The 20,809-nt window shown below is 41.2% G+C and overlaps 1 protein-coding gene across 1 annotated transcript in view; it reads left to right on the top strand.

Moving 5' to 3' along the window:
- The window catches only part of ANKDD1B (ankyrin repeat and death domain containing 1B), a 29,119-nt gene extending 9,643 nt beyond the window's left edge, over positions 1–19,476 (top strand). Inside the window, exons 7-15 of the mRNA XM_054398074.1 lie at positions 1,095–1,193; positions 2,989–3,087; positions 4,287–4,385; positions 6,565–6,663; positions 10,551–10,649; positions 14,414–14,509; positions 18,027–18,222; positions 18,965–19,096; positions 19,418–19,476. Of these exons, the coding sequence (XP_054254049.1) occupies positions 1,095–1,193; positions 2,989–3,087; positions 4,287–4,385; positions 6,565–6,663; positions 10,551–10,649; positions 14,414–14,509; positions 18,027–18,222; positions 18,965–19,096; positions 19,418–19,476 (978 nt within the window). The remainder of the gene's footprint in view (positions 1–1,094; positions 1,194–2,988; positions 3,088–4,286; positions 4,386–6,564; positions 6,664–10,550; positions 10,650–14,413; positions 14,510–18,026; positions 18,223–18,964; positions 19,097–19,417) is intronic.
- Positions 19,477–20,809: the final 1,333 nt, after the last annotated feature.

The following is a 20,809-nucleotide window of genomic DNA, read 5'->3' as shown; positions in this document are numbered from 1 at the left end:
AATAACTTGAAAGTCTGCTTTTAAATTTCCTTACTCAAACATTTTTGGGAATTATGAAGTTGGTATTCTCTGCATCTGAGGTACTGCAAGGATAAATATATGAAAAACCGTAAAACAGCCAGATGCTGCATTTGTAGAACAATATAAGTGAACACAGAGAACAGAAGCTTTTTCTTTGGTATTCCAGTAGTTTAAAAGCTGCAGTGCAACGCACAGCTCTGCTGTTTTATCAAGAGGTTAAAAGACAGTGTTGTCTCAAACATCTAGAAGGTTGAAAGTGTAAACAGCAATGATGGGAGGCAAATGCTGTAATCCTACAGAGTCAGTAAGAAAGAAGACGGGACAAAGACTCATCTCCTGGGTCACTAAAAGCAGTCACACTGCATCCGTAATTTCTAAAAAGGATTTGAACCCTTCCCCCTCCATCTCAATGAAAAGCAGATCTGGACTGAGGATTAGGATTCTTCTCCTGATTCTCAGCTTCAGTTTCTTTTTAGCAACTTTTATACTTTTTCTTGTGCCAGCACTGTGCTTTACCTCAAAATGTGCTGCTCTTCCTGAACTTGCTCTTTGATTTTATTTGCTTGCTGGTGTGTTTTGCAGGTTTGGATTTTAAATTTTATTTTATTTTTCCCTTTCCCTTATCAGCTAGTGATGGTGGAGGAGAACGAAGACTGCAACGTTAGCATCAAAGCCACCGAAAGTTTCTATATACTTACTAGGTTTTGGCCATTAATCTTTAAATCAGTGATCTTGGGGGCTTGGTATAATCCCCATCATTGTAGGACATGCTACCCAAATTTTCTTCTGATACATTCTGTAGGAGTTGAAATGTTAGGTCTTTTCACTGGTCTTACACTGCATTTTTTCAGAATATGGGACGATCACCTAGGGCAGAAGGTCATGTCAGCATACATATGAAAAGACCACTTCTATATTAGTCTGAATTTTGGAGCATGCTGTGTGGAACCCTTCTTTTCCATACATTTAAAAAGAGATGTATATAAAAGACAAAAGGCTTTCTGTTGCTTTTACTTGATGTTTTGACTTTATTCTGGGTATTAAAATACCTTATCTGACATTTCACTTTCAAGGAGGGAAACACAGCATTGCATCTAGCAGCCAAAAATGGCCACAGCAAAGTTGTAGAAATCCTTCTTGAGCAGTGGGAGGAAATAAATGACCTCAATCAGGTAAGGACACAGAAATTACTGAGATTTGAAAAATCAACTCAAAACCAACATTTTAAAACCATAAATGCTACACTGAGTGGAGTTAATTACTTCTCCTGCTTTTCTAGTACCCTTGCATCCCCTTTTGTTGTCCCTTCTCCAATAAATTTAGCTACATTAACTCCTTTAATGTCCCTTCCTCTATCCTGTATTCCTCACACAATGGCTTCCCGTCCTTCTTCCATGCCCTTGCATAACTGTTGGTAGAAGGAAACACAGGAGGGCCTAACCTCCAGCTTATGTCCTGTCCTCCAAAATATCTCACCATGTGATCACATTCCTTTTACCACTTCTGGTGCTTTTCAGGCTATTCACTGAGCTGGTTCAATGTGCATACCCAGCACATACTACAGCAGGCATCTCAGCAAAGAGCTCTCATACTTGTACCTTGTTCATCTGATCCCAAGTGACTATGCAGAACTGGCTGCAGGCACTGCCTACCTACTTTTCTTCCCTGGGTTAGTGTTGGTGAGCTCATACAGCATATTCAGAAATTACATATTAACTGTGAAGGTTGCATAACTGAATTAATGCACACATAGGATTAATTTTAAAGCTTAAATAGGAGTGGAGAAAAGAACTGCATATTAACTTCTCAGCTAAGCATGCCTGCCTTACAAAGGGTCTTTGTGTCTTCTGCTTCTTCTGTGGGGCAGCTGAAACAACCTGGGTAAATGAATTCACTTTATTTGGGGCTGGCATGCCCACTGAGGGAATCTGCTATGTGATTGACAGGTCTGTTCCGCTGGCCCAGAGGGCACACCCAGAGGTGTGAGCGACCCCCACTCCTACCCAAGACCCTCCTCTTAACCAGCAGCAGCTTTTTGTGGTCAAAGGATGATTGTCTTTTCTCCATATGCAAGCTTATATACAGGCTTTGAAGCATGTGAACCCTTTTGCAATGTGAAGCCCTTGTATTTCCAAGCCTTGTCAACCATGTCTCTGCTGCATACAAAGCTTATACTGCCTTGCCAAGGCTAATGGTGTTCCCTTCTTGTTCAGCAGGAGATACTCTGGTCTGTGGTTATAAACAGGTCTCTCTTTCCCCAGCATGAGCAAAGCACTAAAATATACTAAGTTTGCCAGAATGATGTGACGGGAGTTTAAGCAAAAGAAAAATCAGGATTTATTGATGCTTCTGTGAATGCTGAAGCACACAAGTAACTTGCAGTAAACCTTTGTGTATGTTAGGAGTTGAGAAGTAGGGACTAAATCATTGTGCAAATGATGTAATTTATTTTAGAAATTTTCTGTGGAAACATTGAGACTATTTTGGAGTGAGAAGATTTGACATAAATCGCAACAGGATTATTTCTGCTAAAACCACTCCTTATAACTATCACTAGAGCTGAGCACTGATCACAAATCCACAGCACTGGTCTGACAGAAATTGGTACTAATGGTATGTGCTAGCATGGTAGTACTGCTGCCTGGTGTTGAATGGCAGCAATTGCTACCCACCATCTTTCTTTATGTGCCTGTTACTAGCAATCTTCTTTGAAAACAGTGTGAATAATATTTATGAAATTGTTATCAGTATCATAGACCTTAGCTTGCATTTGTCCACATAAATGTCATCTGTCACTTAAGGCTTGGTGAGCTGCTATTTCATTTAAATGTCAATTTAGGAGCATTCAGATGTGTTCTCTTGTGACCGTCTCTCCTTTCCTGTTGAGCTGGATGAGTCTGATCTAGCTAACTTGTTTTGTATCATGTGGCTCAAATTGGAACAGGCATTTTCTCTCTGTTGGTCTAGAATGGAGAAACTCCATTTTACCTGTCTGTTGAAGAAGGTCATGAAAAATGTGCTGAACTCTTACTGGGAGCAGGGAGTGACATCAATGTTTTAACTCAGGTATGTATACAGTATCGATGCAGCACACAGGTACTGGGCCATGAGAAGGAACTTCCCTTTTCTGTGTGGACTGACAGTATATTTGCTCTGCTTATTTTTATGAAATGGTTAAAAAATATATATAAATAAATTAATAAAATAGAATTGGGAATGTAGAGTTCTAACAGAACAAAACCAATGCTGAAGAACTATAGCACAGATTTGTTTTGTTTTGTTTCTTGAGTACTGTGGTGGAGCTTTTTTATTGACTTTACGTCCAACAGCAGAACACACAACCGTAAAATGTAGCCAGCTAGGACACTTGAAAATCTACCCTTTTGGCAGAGTCTTTGACTGAACTCATGACAAATCTTTTCCTCCTCATCTGGTTTATGGACTCCAGTCCAGCTCACATCTGTTGAATGACTTTGGCTTTCTTTCTGCAATTTTATGGAACATAGAATAATTATGATTTGAAATAACTTCTGAGATCATCAAATCCAACTATCAAACTAATATTACCATGGCCATCAAACCATGTCTTGAAGACCCATATTTACACATTTTTTAACACCTCCAGGGACACTGACTTCATCACCTCCCTGGGCAGCCTATTCCAATGCCTGACCACTTTCAGTAATCTAATATCCAATCTAAACATCCCCTGGCAGAACTTGAGGCCATTTACTCTCATTCTATCACCTGACACTAGGGAGAATAGAACAACCCCCACCTCACTACAACCTCCTTTCCAGCAGATGAAGAGCTTTTTTATTCTAGCAGAAATACTAAATGAAAATTTCCAACTGATTTATTTTTAGAAGTTTGTTATTGTGACTCTTTTTGCTTGTTAAATGTCCAACTAAACTAACAAACTAGGAGATACATTGGCACTGGCCTTGTTCTTGGCACAGGATAGTGGACAATGCTGATTAATCTTTCTTAAGAGAGATTGAAAAGGACTGTAGAATACTGGTGCTTTTAACATGTTTGTTGAGATTCAGTAGAAGGGGAAAGTCCCTTCAGTATTTACAAAAGCATGTCATGCTAACTGATGATCCACTTCATTTTATATCATTCTATCAAAAAATGTTATTTTGGGGGGAGGGGATAGTAACACAGATTTAAATGAATGAATATCCTATATAGATAATTTCCCTTAATACTGGTTTTCCAGCCACAAAAACGTACATTTTTGCAGTCTATACCATTTCTTTCAGAACAATAGCAGTGCTTTGCAGATTGCAGTTCAGAATGGACATCTATCTTTGGTTAATTTTCTCATTGATAAGAATGTTGACCTGGTCCCTAAACCTGAGGTGAGTGTATATGAATATAACCTTTCCGCCTGTCTTGTCTTTTGTGGTCTTCCTTGGGCATTCAAACGGCTGAGTGAGACTGACTAGTTTGTTAATTTTTTCACTACACACTATTACATGGTTTATGGATGTTGGTTGCAATATGTATATATGGCAGCACATCCAAAGACACCCTTCCCCCTCACCCTAAAGCTGGGATGCAGGGAAGCAGAGAAGCTGGGATAGAGGGAGCCAGGGAAAGACACCTCCCTGCTCCCAGGGCTGTGGGTCAGTAAGAATTCACACGAGCCCATGCCCCAAGCCATGTGCCCTGCCAGTGTATGTATGACACCAACTCCATGTGCTGGGGCACGTCTGGGCAAAGGAACTGATGCTTATCTGTTTCTGGCCATTTGCCTGGCTTTGGAATGTTTGACAAAATTAGATTGGCTTTGATAAAATAGGTGAGCTGCAGAGCACGCAAGCTCTTTAGTCCACACGTGGACTAAGCAGCAGTAGCAGTTCAGGAGGATTTTCTGATAAAAAGGGACAATAAGAGAAAGTACCACAATCAGCAAACAGCATTGTGAATATTTAATATATTCCCAAAGTCCCTGGGAAGTTTCTTCCTTTTGTTAGTGGGGTAACATTGCTAGTTTTGGATCTATCTTTTCCAAATTCTATTCTCAAACTATTTGTAACCATTCCTATTGTGAAGATAACCCTCAATGGAATTACCAAACCTTTATGGAGGTGGAGCCAAATTAATAAATTAAGAATATATTGTTATTAATTTCTTGCCTTATTCATAACAGTATGGACCAACAAAGACAAGGTCCTACTGCACAAACCTAGTGAGTGCCTAGGCAAACCGGTGCGGTGCAATATAGAGGCGGCCAGACTAAGATAATGCCTCAGGCATTAGAAGATGAGCAAAGTATCCTGCTTGAACTAAGCAGCAGTACTACCTGTGTGCCATGGGCAAAGAGTTAGCACTTGTAACTGATCTTTAATGAAGGTAAATAAACACACACAGTGCTTTCGCCACTTGTACTCCAAGCATATGCCTTCAAAATTTGCATATCACCCTTCTTTGGGGTTTAAAAAGATATTCCTAATATTCAAATCTTGTCTCAAATTTAGTAATCACAGTTCTTGTTACATTTGAGGTTTTTTTGTGAATAGGAAATTATTTTCCATTTCTACAGTACAGGATGAAAATAGAATCTGAGTTTCGTGATTTATCTGCCATGATCCCTGGCCTACTGTGTAATGTTATCAAGAAAGAAAAAATTATGATGTGCTTGAAATAATCTATTTGAAGATCAGGCAGTTGTTGTGCTGCTTGTTCTCATTGGTTTTCTGTAGCATAGGAAATTGATAAAGTTGTAACTTATAGTTCGAAACATTTTCGGTGCAGCATTGCATAAAGAGCTTGCTTTATTCATCTGTAGCCCAGAAGAAATAGCTGTTGTTCATAAAGAAAGTAATGAACTGCTACCTGCCACCTAGGAATGGCATAGATATGTAATTGTTTATTATTATTATTACTTATCCATATTTAACAAGAAACTGATGAATCACAGATTCAACATACATTACATAATCTAATGGTTAGATTATGACTGCTGCTGGATCTGTGCCCCAGTGACTTAATAAATAATCACTTTAATAAAATCCCTTACTTTTTTTCTATATGTAATTTGCTTTTATAAATAATACATCCAGTGGGTTTAGTGTAAAGAATATTTCCCAGTTTGTTCCTGGAAAGCAGATTTTGACATCACTTCATCAAATACAGAATTACTGCCTCTCGCCTAGTCAATGAAGAGCAGCCCAAATTTTCTGAGGGAATAGAAACATTTCCCTAACCTCCTTATCCTCAGCCAAAGGTAGAAGTACATCCCAGGCATGAACACGTAAGAGGAGTGAGTGCCTTGCCGCATTCTTAACTGGGGACGCATCGTCAAAGTCAACATTTCCAGATTTCTCAGATGTACTTTTTTACCTGCTGCTGTTGTGGGAGCACACTAACATCTCTGGCTTAACTCCACACCTCAAAGTATGTTTTCTGCAGTCTTGAACCTCTGCTAGAGGAGAGCCTCTGCAGGGGGCTGGACTTTAAAATAACCTCTTTCTTGTATGAATGAACTTCTGATAATATACCCAGGTATAATAGTTCATTATTTTCCTTCCACAGCAGAAGAACTCTCCTCTCCATTTAGCGGTCATCAATAATCATTTACCAATAGTAAAAAGCCTCTTAGATGCTGATCATCACATAAACTCTGTAAATCACGTAAGTGATCTTCACTGGTAAAGAGATTATGGGGATTTTGCTTTAAGGTTAGATTTTTTTTTAAAATTACCAGCTCAGGGTACAAAAAATAGGAAGGAAGAGGGAGTTGTGACTCAGTTCCAATCACTTCAGAAGCAGCTTTTACTCCTTCATAAGCAGCTAAAATCTCTTTCTCTGTTGGAGTACAGTTTGCTTCTGAGCCTTTGTGGCCACGACTCCTGTGGGAGGAGTTGGGTCCTTGTTGCCTGCTTTTTGTTTTTTTATGATTTCATGCCTGAACAAGCATGTAACTCCCAGGCAGTTTGTACACCATTTGAAGGGGAGTAGCCTTTCCTGACACCATGAAAAACAGTGACTTCTCATGCTGTGTTGGAACCTGGCTCATGCCTACTGTGCTGCCATCCAGTGGTCTCAAAATGGGGAGAGGGTCTTCTGATCAAGGAGCACACACAGTGATGTGAGGTCTCCTGCTCTGAAGACACCGTACGGACACTGGAAAGTCTCCACAGATTTGTCTCTCCAGACCAAGAATGGTGTTACATGCAGTTGCATGAGGAACTGGTTAAGTTTCCAACCATCCAGCGCTTGCCTCTACCATAGTCAGCACATACTGCTTACCAGATGGAGAACGAGGAGGAGTGATGTAGTCAATCTGCCAGGCTTCACCATACTTGTACTTGGACCATCGGTCACCGTACCACAAGGGCTTGATCCGCTTTGCCTGCTTGATAGCAGCACAAATGTCACAGTCATGGATGATTTGTGTGATAGCATCCATGGAAATGTCAATGGATCTGTCACGAGCCCATCGGTAGGTTGCATCTCTGCCTTGATGTCCTGATGAGTCATGGGCCCACCGAGCTAAGAACAGCTCACCTCGGTGTTTCCAGTCAAGGTCAAGATCACAGTTGGTATCTACTTGAGAAACTCTTGCAGCTAGATCTGCCTGATGGTTGTGTTGTTGTTCCTCAGTAGCTTTGCTCTTAGGAATGTGAGCATCAATGTGTCTCATTTTCACTGGGATTCTCTCAATGTGAACAGCAATGTCTTGCCACAGATCTGCAGCCCAAATAGGCTTTCTTTTTCTCTGCCAGCCATTCTTTTTCCAGTCTTTTAGCCAACCCCACAAGGCATTGGCTACCATCCATCAGTCGGTGTAGAGATAAAGCTTTGGCCATCTCTCATATTCAGCTATGTCAAGAGCTATCTGGACAGCTTTTACCTCTGCAAACTGACTGGATTCTCCTTCTCTGTCTCGTGCCTCCTCGACCCTGCGTGTTGGACTCCAGGAACGTCTGTGAACAAAGCATATCTCTTTTCATCATCAGACAGATCACTGTAGGGAGGAGCTTCCTCAGCGCGAGTTACTCTCTCCTCTGGAGGTTTTGCACAGCTTGTGCCTTCTGGCCAGTTTGTGATCACCTCCACCAGACCAGGTCTTTCACGATTTTCCATTTGTGCTCTCTGTGTTAACAGAGCCATCCACTTAGACCATGTGGCATCTGTTGCGTGATGTGGTGAAGAACCTTTGCTTTTGAACATCCAATTCAGAACTGATAATCTAGGAGCTAGAAGAAGTTGTGACTCAGTTCCAATCACTTCAGAAGCAGCTTTTACTCCTTCATAAGCAGCTAAAATCTCTTTCTCTGTTGGAGTACAGTTTGCTTCCGAGCCTTTGTGGCCACGACTCCAAAAACCAAGCAGACACCCGTGTGTCTCACCTGGAGCTCTCTGCCATAAGCACCAGGTTGGACCATTGTCACTTGCAGCTGTGTACAGAATGTTCTTAATGTCTGGACCAGTTTGAACAGATCCCAGACCCATTGCAGGGACTACCTCTCACTTTATCTGGCCAAAGGCTCAGGTCTCCACTGGAGACTGCTTGTCTTTTCAGTCACATCATAAAGAGGTTTCACAATTTGACTGTATCCAGGAATGTGCAATCTCCAAAATCCCACTATGCCTAAGAAATGCAGAGTTTCTTTCTTGTTGATGGGATTTGCCATGGTGGAGACTCTGTTTATCACATCCATTGGGATGTGACGGCGACCATCTTGCCACCGCACTCCCAGAAACTGGATTTCTCTGGCAGGTCCTTTCACCTTGTCTCGCTTGATAGTGAAACCAGCTTGCAAGAGAATGTCAATGATTTTGTTACCTTTCTCGAAGACTTCTTCAGCAGTCTCACCCCAGACGATGATGTCATCGATGAACTGAATGTGTTCTGGAGCTCCACCTTTCTCCAAAGCATCATGGATCACTGCATGGCAGATGGTTGAACTGTGAATCCACCCCTGGGGCAAACGATTGAATGTGTACTGAATGCCTCTCCAGGTGAAAGCAAACTGAGGCCTGCATTCCTCTGCTATGGGAATAGAGAAGAAAGCATTAGCAATGTCTGTGGTAGCATACCATTTGGCCTGCTTGGATTCCAGCTCATATTGGAGTTCCATCATGTCTGGTACAGCTGCACTCATGGGTGGAGTTACTTCATTCAAGGCACGGAAATCAACTGTCAGACGCCACTCTCCATTCTGCTTTCTCACAGGCCAGACTGGACTGTTGAAAGGTGAATGAGTTTTGCTGATGACCTTCTGACTCTCCAGCTGACGAATCAAGTTTTGAATGGGCACCAAAGAGTCATGGTTGGTTCTGTATTGTCTGTGATGCACAGTTTGAGAAGCAACCGGCAACTTCACATCCTCTATCTCACGATGTCCCACAACTGCAGATTCATCTGAAAGCTCAGATCTGATAGACAACTTCAATTTTCCTCCATCAATTTCCACAGCTGCTATTCCAAAAGCCCACTTGTAACTCTTAGGGTCTTTGAAATGCCCTTCTCTCAGAAATTCAATTCCCAAAATACAAGGTGCATCAGGTCCTGTTGCAATAGTGTTTCTTCCACTCTTTCCCAGTTAAACTTATGTCAACCTGCACCTTAGTTAAATCTTGAGATCCACCAGTAGGTGGAGTCTTGAGACTCACAGAGTAGGTATAGGCTCTGCCCCGTGATAATTTGATGGTATTATGTTGCACTGAGCTCCTGTGTCAACCAAGGCCCTATAACTACCACCCACAGGTGCAAAATCTTCAACTCGAAAGGATGCTCTGTCACATGAAACATGCTGAGGGGTATGTTCAGATAAGCAGGCCTTCCACAGATCTTATCTGCTGCTGCATTACACCCATAGATATCTGGATTTACTTATTCTAATATTGTGTAGAAGGAAAAAGAAATAGTGGGTTTTATGTGTGTACACACAGTAGTGTATTGACTACACAACCCTCATTACAGACTCAAAGATTAGACTTGAAGCTGAATGCCCCTTTAGCTGTACTTAATGGCTTCATTTTGTTTAATGCTTTTTGGTTTTGCCCTATTTGCGTGTGTGTGTGTATTTGTGGTTTAAGGTTCATTAAATCCATTGTGGATCAGGTAGACTTCTGATACATTATCATTGTTTTGTGGCAGGGCAAACAAACCTTGTTGTGGATGTGGCACAACGTACTGTTGAAAATGACAGCTGTCTGTGCATGAATTTCAACAGGGGAAAACTTACTCAAGAGGACAGTATGGGTTGGAGCTCACAGTTGCATGAAGCTCTGTCCAAAACATCTTGTTTATAAGAATGAAGAGCATGATAGCAACTTTTTCCTTAGCCAGCTGGAACTCCTGCCTGGTTTTCCCGTGGAGATCCCAGATGCTCTCCAGTTTGCCTGAAACAAAACTCGCAGGCAGATCACTCAAAGGTTGAATGATTTCATTCTGTTCAGTGTTTTCTCACAGTCTCTTGTCATGACTCTTCCTTAGATTCAGACTGTGAGCACTCTGCTTCTAAGGAGGAGTTTGGCTAATTGCATTTATTCAATGTCATTAATTCCAGAGACAGGAAACTCCTCTACATCTGGCAGCTGATCTTGGCAATGTGGAGCTGGTGGAAGTGCTGCTGAAGGCAGGTTGTGATCTCAAGATTGTCGATAAGGTAGATTGCGTTCCTCATACATGCAAGCATTGTATAGTTGTTTGTTTGATGACCTTCTTTCCAGAGATGCAGGAAGCACCTGCTTGCACTTGTCTTTTCTAGGTAAAGATGTCAGCAGTTGTTACAAAGGAGGTCTCATTTTATATTGCTGTTCTTGCTGCTTGCAGAGATCTGGAATGGTATAGTGAAGAGCTGTAAAACTTCAAAGCTCTGTGGCTTGAAGGGTAAACCTTGCTGCCAGACGGTGGAAAACAGCCTATGGCTGTTTTAACTGTGTACCTGCAGCCAGGTTCATTGCCAGGAAAAGCATAGGTACTGCCAGCTTCAGTAATTGCAGCAATGGTGAGTTTGCCTTGAGCACTCTTGCCCATGTGGAAATGATGGTGCCATATCTCTGAGAAGCCACTCCAGATCTGTTCAGGTGTCTCTGCTGTTGATGTCCAGCCTGGAAAGACTAAGGCTAGAATGGCAATAGCTGGAAGAAGTACTAGAGCATCTTGGAAAGTACTTTTGTAAGGACAGTGTACCAAATCCAGTTTTCACCAACGTTGCTAAATTACCACAAGATTGAGCTTCCTATTTTTATACTTTTTTTTACTACTACCCCTATACTATATGATTTTCTGTATGACCGAATTAACAGATTTTTTTACCATCAACAAAATCTACCTGTTTAGTAATCTAAAAAGTAATTTTCATGAACAAATCTGTCCTGACTTTGTGGACTAGGATCACTTCTTTTTTCCATAGCCTGATATGAGGCCTGGGACTCCAAGTGCAGGTGACCCAACTGATGTGGTTTGAGAGGCTGAGGCCAGATGCTGCATTGCACCTAAGTCTTCCCATCCAGAACTGTGCCTGTGATAGCCAGACAGATGCAGTTCTTGTATGGGCTAACCCAAACTGAAATCTGGCCTGCTTCAGACAGCACCTTGGCCATTGGAAAATTGTCTCTGCCTACTCACATTCGAAGGGCAGGCACAAAAAAATTACTTCTTATTGCATGGTTTGACCTTAAGCAACTGCAAGCCTCTGGGCTGAATAGTGCCTGGTATTGCAGCAGCATTGACAGAGTTCAGGGCATATTATGAGAATATGGCTCTGATCCAGCACAAGTTCTGTCACCTTTCTGCATTGGTTTTATCCTTGGAGTAGCTTTTTCTTTTCCTGCTTGCTGGATGATCCCGGAGGCCACAGCACCACTGGGAACATTTCAAAGTACAGCCCTCTTTGAACTGAATTGGTGCTGAAACGGCAAAAATGTCCCTGCTCTTACTTACCAGTGGGCAGGACAAAGGGGAGCCAGCTTTGACAGCACAATGCTTTTCCTGGCCTCCATGTCCTGGCAGCAAGAGCCCTCAGGCGCCAGAACATGTCATGCATCTGCGTGAGTTGCAAACTGTTACAGCTCAGGAAGTGATCTCTCAGGATCACTTCCTTCCTCCCATCTGCAAATATAACTGCTGTTAGCTGTGATAGTGCAAAGAGTACTCCTTCTGTCCAAGACTGCTGTGCTACATGTGCACACAAGATGCTAGTGGTGTCTGCACAAACACAGGAAGCCAGAAAACATACCTTTTTTCCGCCCCTTCCACCTCCTTATGAAATGCAGAGCACCTTTCCAGAGGTGGGAATCAAGGAGCTTTTGTGCCCTCTGGACTCTTCACATATGAAGTATTGTAATTATGTAAAGATTTTATGAAACGTAAATTCCTTGCCTTCCTCTGTGATGCTTTCCTAAACCCAGAGTAATCAAAATTATCTTGAGCAGAGCCAGGAGCTAGAACTCAGAAAGTATGCATTAGGGAACTTTGTAATAGCTGGAGAGTTGAAATGCCTTATAATAAAATTACTGAAGCTTGTAATTAAGGGGTTGGCTTCTTTTAGGTCTAATTTTCTAGAATGTCTAACATGTGGAGAATACTTTGAACATTTAAATCTGAGACAGTTCCACTCAGTCCAAATCTTCTGAAAACAGACTATTGCAAAGAGAACTGAACAACTGCAGAGACAGCCCTGCAGGGCCGAGTATTGACATGGTGAGAGCAGAGATGGGTTCAGACAGCCCAATCAGCCCTCTGAAGCTGGAATTAAACCAATGGCTTTTCATTCCTTTTACTGTCTGTGCTACCCATGAAACACCACCTTCAGCTGTGCTAAGTTCAGCTGTCACAAGAAAGTAATTCCTACACCTCCCTTTTGCTCTGTGAGCCAGTGTGGTAGTTTTAGACTATGCCTTTAAAATGTTTCACAGATCTCCTCCTCTGTCTCTTGCCTCTGCACTCTGCGTGTTGGACTCCATTTTCTAGCAGAAAGTAGTAAAAATGTAAATAAATCACTATTGGGTAAAGAAAGGAAAATAATGACTATTCTAAACAATTCCTTTGGAGGGATATCTCCCATAAGACTTGGTTCCCAAAACAATCTTCAGTTCGGTTCTGCTCTTCTTTTCTTGCTTCTTCCCTGGAAGATACTAACAGGCTTCTGCTGACCTTGACTGGATTGTTTTGACTGGTATTAACCTATCCTTCTTCTTTTCTTTCTTCCTTTTGTACACGGAGTCAGGGGGAGGCAAAGAAGGGGAGGCAGGGAGCCAGCTTTCCCTAGTCTTTGGCCAGTGAGCTCTTTGTGCTGTTTTGTTAATTGTAAATATGTGTAAATATTGTAAATACTTGTAAATATTGTACATACCGTATATTTGTACATATTCATTGCATTTCATTGTAGATTGTAGCTTGGCTTATAAATACAGCTCCATTTTCTTCCAAACTGAGCTAGTCTGGTAAAGTAAATGTTCAACCCACCACAACCAGCTTCTCTTACTGATGCAGGCTTGCCCTTAAAGTTGAAGGCTTCCAACTTTGCCAGCCTATCTGAAATGCCAGTTTCACCATAACGTGGGAATGGACTGCATCTGTGGTAGTTTTCAATGTGTGGATGCCTGGGCTTGCCTGACTTGGGAGCAGTGACTGGGAAGCATAAGCTGTGAAGTTCACAGCAGTGCAAGTGCAGAAGGCTTCTAAAAGCAGCTACATTTCACCAGAAATTCTTCAGGAGAATACAATGCAGGAAAAAATTGACCACCTCTGGGCTGAGGGGATACAGCTCCTGCAAAGCTTAGAGCTTGGATTGTAGCTACCCTCAAGCCATGGAATTCATAGATTCATATAATAGTTTAGGTTGGAAGGGGCCTTAATGATCACTCAGTTCTAACCCCCATGCCATAGGCAGGAACACCTTCCACTAGACCGGGCTGCTCAAGGCCTTATGTGGCCTGGCCTCCCCTCAAGGAGGGGGCATTCATGACCTCTCTGGGTGACCTGTTCCAGTGTCTCAGCACTTTCACTGTAAAGAAGTTCTCCCTAATATCCAGTCTAAATCTGCCCTGCTCAAGCTTAAAGCCATTCCCCCTTGTCCTATCACAATAAGCCCTTGTAAAAAGTTCCATCCCAGCTTTCTTAAAGGCCTCTTTCAGGTACTGGAAGGCTGCTAAAGGTCCCCTCAGAGCCTTCTATTCTCCAGGCTGAACAACCCCAACTTTCTCAGCCTGTCCCCATAGGAGAGGTGCTCCAGCCCTCCGATCCTCTGGACCTGCTCTAGCAGTTTGATGTCCCTCTTATGCTGGGGACACCAGTAATACATTTTGTTAAAAAGACAGGATGAGGCACTGTAAATGAAGTTCTTGGGTTTCTTCTATGACATACACACACACACACATATATATATGATGTAATGTTCTGACTCACTGAATTCTCTGCTTTCAGCGTGGCAAAACTGCATTAGCTGTGGCATCAAGGAGCAGCCATGCCCTCATTGTAGATATGATCATTAAAGCAGAAAGGTATTATGCCACAAAACAGGTAAGAGATACCTTTCATTACACTGAGAACTATAAGGGAAAAGCTGATTCTGATCTTGAAGCACCTTACATAGGAAGTTGTTCCCTTTGGCAAGTTGCAAGACTGGTCTTGATAAATTGAGGTTAGAATTGGGAATGAGGAGGTCTCCGGCCCATCCAGGTTTTATCCCTGTCTAGCTGTAAAACTGTAGGCCAGTCTTACTGTTTTCCTGTATCATGGTCCACACACAGAGATGAAGTGGAGAGAAAGCTTCTGACACACTATAAAACTGTGGCATCAGCAGCAGGCCTGGGGTGATGTGAATCCACGCTAAACCCTGTATTCTTTTGGTACAGCAAAATCTGTGGTTGAAAAATGGAAGAGTACAGGCCTGTCCTTGTCTTTGCCAATAAGGACTCAGCTGCTTTAGCAGAAGCACCTTCTTCTGTTTAATGCGTGTCAATTATAAACCACAGTCAATGAAATCAAAAAGAACCAGGTAACAAGCATGAAAGAGAAGGCTTAGACTGACCTCAGATTATCTAGATTGCTGATTTCCTTTGCCTAGTTAAGCAGCCTTAAACATAGGTTGCTTAGAAAGTGAGATGTATTAAAGTGTAGATGACCATTATTTTGGTCTGTGTTGACTATCCCATGTCTCTTACAATTCTGTATACACTCTTGAGGCAGTAAGCATCTGAACACAAAAAGCTAAGATGAGCACCTCTTAAAATCAAAGGAGTATGTAGAGCTTAACTGCTGGTGAGGCCCGTTCATGAAAAAAGCCTTGGAGCTTAACTGCTAGCTCTTACACTTCATTGCTGAGCTGCCACACACCTCTAACTTCATTCTCCTTCCTGCTAGGGTGTGTCTATTTCACCAGGTTAGCCAAGTGCCTCCAGGAGCAGCATGAACATACTGATCCTGCCTAACTGCAGGCACTGGAACTGGCCAGTTTTACCACCACATGCTGGCCCTGCACGTCCTGTTCTCTCAGGTTACAGGGCATTGTGCTGGTAAATCAGAAATCTAGATTATTTAGCATGAAAAACACCTCTATGACCTCCCTGTGCTGTGCATATTTGATCTGCATCAGTTCACCTGGAATTGTCAAGTATATTATTGTTCCTTTTGACTTAAAGAGAAATTATATAAGTGAAGTCACCTGTTGCCAGAGAAGACATGACAAATCTGATAGCAGTGAGCCCATAATGCTCCTAACACCCTGGCACTGTTTACTGAACTGCCTGAGATGAGAAGATGTTACAGCAGATGGTTTTCTGCAAAAGCTCCACATAAACATAAGTGTCTGTATACCATTACCTTGAACTAAAAGCCAAGCCTTTGAAGCAGTTTGTACCTTACAGTTATGGAATATGACATTGTTCAGGTGGTCTTACCACAAACAAACTACAGCATTTGGAACCATTATTCTAAAAACTGTCTTTTTGTTACATTTAGCTGACTTTCATCTGTAACAAGGCACGGGTTACAGAAGGAATGTCATATTACTATGAGGAAGTGCACATGATATTAATGGGTGTCAGAGTGTCTTGTTCTCTCCATTTCACATTTTTTTCTATTTACTGCTTCTACTCAATCCTTCCCAGGCTGCTTTTGACTGGATTTGAGTGCTGCTTTTACTGTCCCACCCTGACACACAAATAGCTGCACAGAAAAGCTGTGCTGCTGAAAAGGGAAGAGATAAAAAAGGGTTTCCTTTGTTTGCTGCTTTTGTTGCTTTTGCTTTTCAGCCTCAGAACCTTAGTAGAGAAACACTGATCTGAGGTGAGCCCAGAGCAGTCCTCTAGAATGCTCTAAACTCACCTTGCATGTGCCAGGAAGCATGAAGTCTGCACCAGAAAGATGGAATCACATATAGATGAAAATGCTTATAGTTGTTGAACTAAGATTTTTTTTTCCTTGCAAGATTCTCATAAGGTTAGGAAATAACCCTGATACATTTTTCTGAATTCAATATGGAATATATTATTTTTATGATTAGCGCTTTTAAAACGTGACATGTTGCCATCTCCTTTTCAGCTTAATATCTGCTTTGTAGTCCTGCAATCAATTTCCTGAAGACATTTTTCATTTTAATGACTGATTTGAAACAGGACTAGCATAAACCAAAATGAAATATAACAATAGTTTGGTAGGAATGAGATTCTTTCCTTGGACACCACTCAGCTAGAGTTGAAATCAGCACAAGACATTGCTTGTCCAAACCAGAAGTGATCCTATCACTTCTGTTTCAGGTGAGCCATGAATAAGGTAGCACCATCTATGCATCTAGCACCACTATGAAGCCAGAGGGTAAAATGCTTGTGTTTTTTGATTTTCAGATGATTTTGCTTATGCAGGCAATAAAACTAGATCCAGGTCCAGGTTCAACACATGTGCTCATTGGTGCTTAGATACTTTGCTGGACAGGGCCCTGCACACTAAGCCAAATGGCTCATACTGCCATTGAATGACCTGGTAGACCCTGCTTCAGCCAAGTACAGCTGACAGGGCAGAGGTGGTGTTCCCACTCAAAGCTGGTTGTTTAAGCAAGGTTCCTGGCCTCTTCTCAGAGAGATGTTAGCTCCTTGACAAGCAAGAGGAAAGAGTAAGAACTGTGGTTGAAACCTATCCTTGTTCAAAACATGACATACAAAGTAGACAGAACCATGGGGCACAATAGTGCTGGTGTAGTACTTGCTGTTGTGTATCAGGTGTCAAAGTGTAATGGTTTTAAGACTGTCTTTAATTTTTCTTCTCACCAAGTTCAAGCAGAGAAAGTGAAAGAATGTAAATAAATCACTATTGGGTGTAAGAAAGCAAAATAATGATTATTCTAAACACTTCAGTTGGAGAGAGAAAAATGTTTAAGAATCACTACTCAAAACAACATCACTCAGTCTCAGCTTGCTCAGCTTCTTTCTGCTTCTTCTCTCTTCTGGCTGAAGATAACACACTGACCTTGACAAGCTAAGTCTAACAGCCTCTTGGCTCTCTCTCTGCCTTCTGCCAGGGAGGTCTGGGGGGAGTCCTTCTGGCTGGGGGGAGGCGCCTGGGGGGAAGGTCCCTTAGGGAGCAGCCAGGGAGCTTGGTTGTGTTTTTCTGTTGATTGTACATATTTGTAAATGTTGTGAATAGTGTATATTTGTACATATTCATTGCATTTCATCATAGATTGTGGTTTTGCTTATAAATACACCTTTCATTTGCTTCCAGACTGAGCTAGCCTGGTTGTTGTTGGTGTGGGAGGGGGATTTCAGCTCTCACACTGTAACACAAAGAAAGCAGTCTATTTTGCATTTCACTTAATCAGACATTAGACAGAGCAAGGATAGGTTTCTGTTCTGAGAGTTTAATAACATAATCCATGCTAAGACATCTTCCAAAGATCTCTACTAGCCAATCATGTTCCTTTACCTGCATTGAGCACATTACCTGCCAGTAGCTGTATATGGCTGTACAGCACATGATGTTCACTGCTTGCTAATGAAAGGTTCTCAATTTAATTATGAAATTTATCATCTTTCTTTTTCAGGAACATCTAGCTCATAGTGATGGGCCAGGATTTGACTTGTCCTTCAAACAAGATCACAGTACACAGACCAAGCAAATACGTTCCTCCCTTTGGAATCTAGCATACAAGCAGTTAAAACCTCAGGAATGGAAAAAAATGGCCCTCTTCTGGAAGTTCACAGATGAACAAATTAAAGCTATTGAAGAACAATGGACAGGTAACTATCTGGACAGGTAGACATACAAGCTACAGAAACTACAAGGCAGAGGTGCTTTTTAAACTATGTATCACAGACACAGACTGGCTCTACTGTTCTTACTCAAATTATCAAAAAGAGCAGGGAATGGATACAAGCCCTGTCCCTGGCTCCTAGGCAGCAGTGCTGTAGGACTACAGGCCGCTTCTGTTCTTCCTCCTGGCCTGTAGGAACATTCATCTTTGGAAATCCATAACAGGAGCAATGAGCAGCACAGAAGGGTCTTGCAGGTCATGCTGCAAGTGAGGACTTGGGGAATCTTGTGACACAGGAAGACCTTGCTCATGCTGTATCTTCAGAGCTGCCATGAAACAGCAATTTCTGGAATTTTTGGTTTCAGTCATTTCAAGTGCTGGGAAAGTAATACTTGTATAGCACACAATGTACTTGTTTACTACTACTCCAGGGTGTATTTTCACATGCTGAAGAAAAATGTAAGAAAAGAAATTTAAGATGAATTAGCTTTCCCCCCCCCCACCTTTACAGTAGCCTTATGATAAACCTGGAATATGTATTTTCAATTACTTTTAACTTTTTTTTTTTTAACCTTTGTAAGTCTCAGTCTTCATTTTGCTTCTAGGTGAAAAAGGAAATAGGAGTAAATGAGTAGGGTTTAAAACCTCTTGGAACGCTAGAAGTGAAAAAGCACAAAATACACTGTTTCCAGCACATAGAAAACACAAATCCTTTGTGTATTGCATAGGGAAAAACAGTTACAAGGAACATGGAAACAGGATGTTGCTCATCTGGTTACATGGTATATTGATGACTCATCAGAATCCTGTCAAGCACATATATGAAGATCTGGTGGAAGCAGGATTTCAGCCTTTAGCTGGTAAGCTATTATAGAGCACAAAGACTGCAATGTGGTGCTGAGGTCGCTGGTGGTGCTGGGAAGGTGTGGCTGTGGCAGAGATGGAGGGCACTCCCTTTCTAGGATTTTGCCCTTGCTTGCGGGCCACATTGCTTGAGGAAGAACACTTAAGTGTTGCTTGTGATCAAAAAAAGAAAAGACACAGAAAAGTGCAAATTTTGCTTCCCTCCTTTGTCCTGCAAATGTGCTTCAAATATGATTGAGCCATCCTTCAGTCAGATTAGCCTGACCTTGTAAAAAGCAGAGCACATCATGCAAGCATTTTTTCTTTTTACTTTACAGAGAAGATCAGAACTGCAAACAGCACTAACATGGACTCCAGAAAATGCACAGTTTCATGAGTTCATCAATAAAATATGGTATATATGATGGAATTGCATGCCAGATGGAATGTGACTTTCAAATACAAGTAGTATCTTTTCTGGAAACAAAACCCTGTTTTTGAAGTTGTATTACTTTTTGCAACCTAGAAGAACTTGCTGTACAATGATTTGAAGAATTTAAGAGTGAATGGGTAGCTGGTAATATTATTGCTAAGCAATAAGCACCCTACTACACATCTTAACATTTATACACTAATTTTATATTGGGAATGTAAATTAAGCTATTTTGTGTTTGACCTAAAGGAAATGAAATGTAATAAATGAAAATTACTTGCATAAATACATAAAAGTATGTTGGCACCTAGCTTCATTTGGGATTCAGATTTTTATAAAGCTTGCCAGGATTATAGTGTTACTGTCTGAAGAGGGCTTTTCTCTTGTTTAATTAGTGCTAGGATTAAGGACAAAAATGTCATGTCTAAAACCACGTGTGGCTGGCTGCAGAATTTTCTATTGTGCCATAACCTTGTGTACACACTCAAAGAACATTTAATACTTAACAAATCTAGCAATTATTTAACTATTTCTTGTTCATATTGTGAATTAGTATTTAGCTAGGTTTTCTCATTACTGAATATATCTAATATTTGAAAAAATATGCAAAACATACATGTTTGTAGTCTTCTTTATAACACAATAGCAATAATTTTAGCATGCAATGGAAGAATTGAAATGCCTTGTTTATCTATATACAGCTAGAATTATTTTGTACTGAATGTTTTTGTTTATACAAAAAAGATGATCTGTATCACAGTCTGAAGTCCTACATGTAACTGCCCTCTTGCACTTGATTTGTTTTGTTGTGGCTGCAGAGCATCACAGAAACACAAAGAACAGACTGTCTTTGGCAGCAGGGATCTAAGGATCACAAATTCTTAGATTCTGACAGGTACGCATCAAGTTCTGCAACAAGTTTAACAATTTGAGGGACTAGGTACCTCACCTGGCCCACACTGCACCATCGGTTATCACCCTGTTATTCTTCAGTTAAATTTACTGTTGTAGGATATAATTAAAATGCATGTCAACTATACTTAGTTGCATATGCTACTAGAAGCATATATAACAAAAAATAAACTTCGTTTTCACTCAAAGTAGATATTGGTAACATTGGGACTAAACAAAGAGATTTAGACAAAAATCACGTTATGTTCTTTATTTGAAAGTGTGCAAAAGATTCCTTAAATAAAAAGTGTTTATCTTAATAAAATAAGTTTTCCAGTAATTTGGAGGCAGAACAACATTTCAAGTTCCCCTCCAGATGCTTACTACAAAAGCACTTCTACTTAAA

The sequence above is a fragment of the Indicator indicator genome, chromosome Z, assembly GCF_027791375.1.
Source record: "Indicator indicator isolate 239-I01 chromosome Z, UM_Iind_1.1, whole genome shotgun sequence".
NCBI lineage: Eukaryota > Metazoa > Chordata > Aves > Piciformes > Indicatoridae > Indicator > Indicator indicator.
This window is presented reverse-complemented; position numbering and strand designations above follow the sequence as displayed.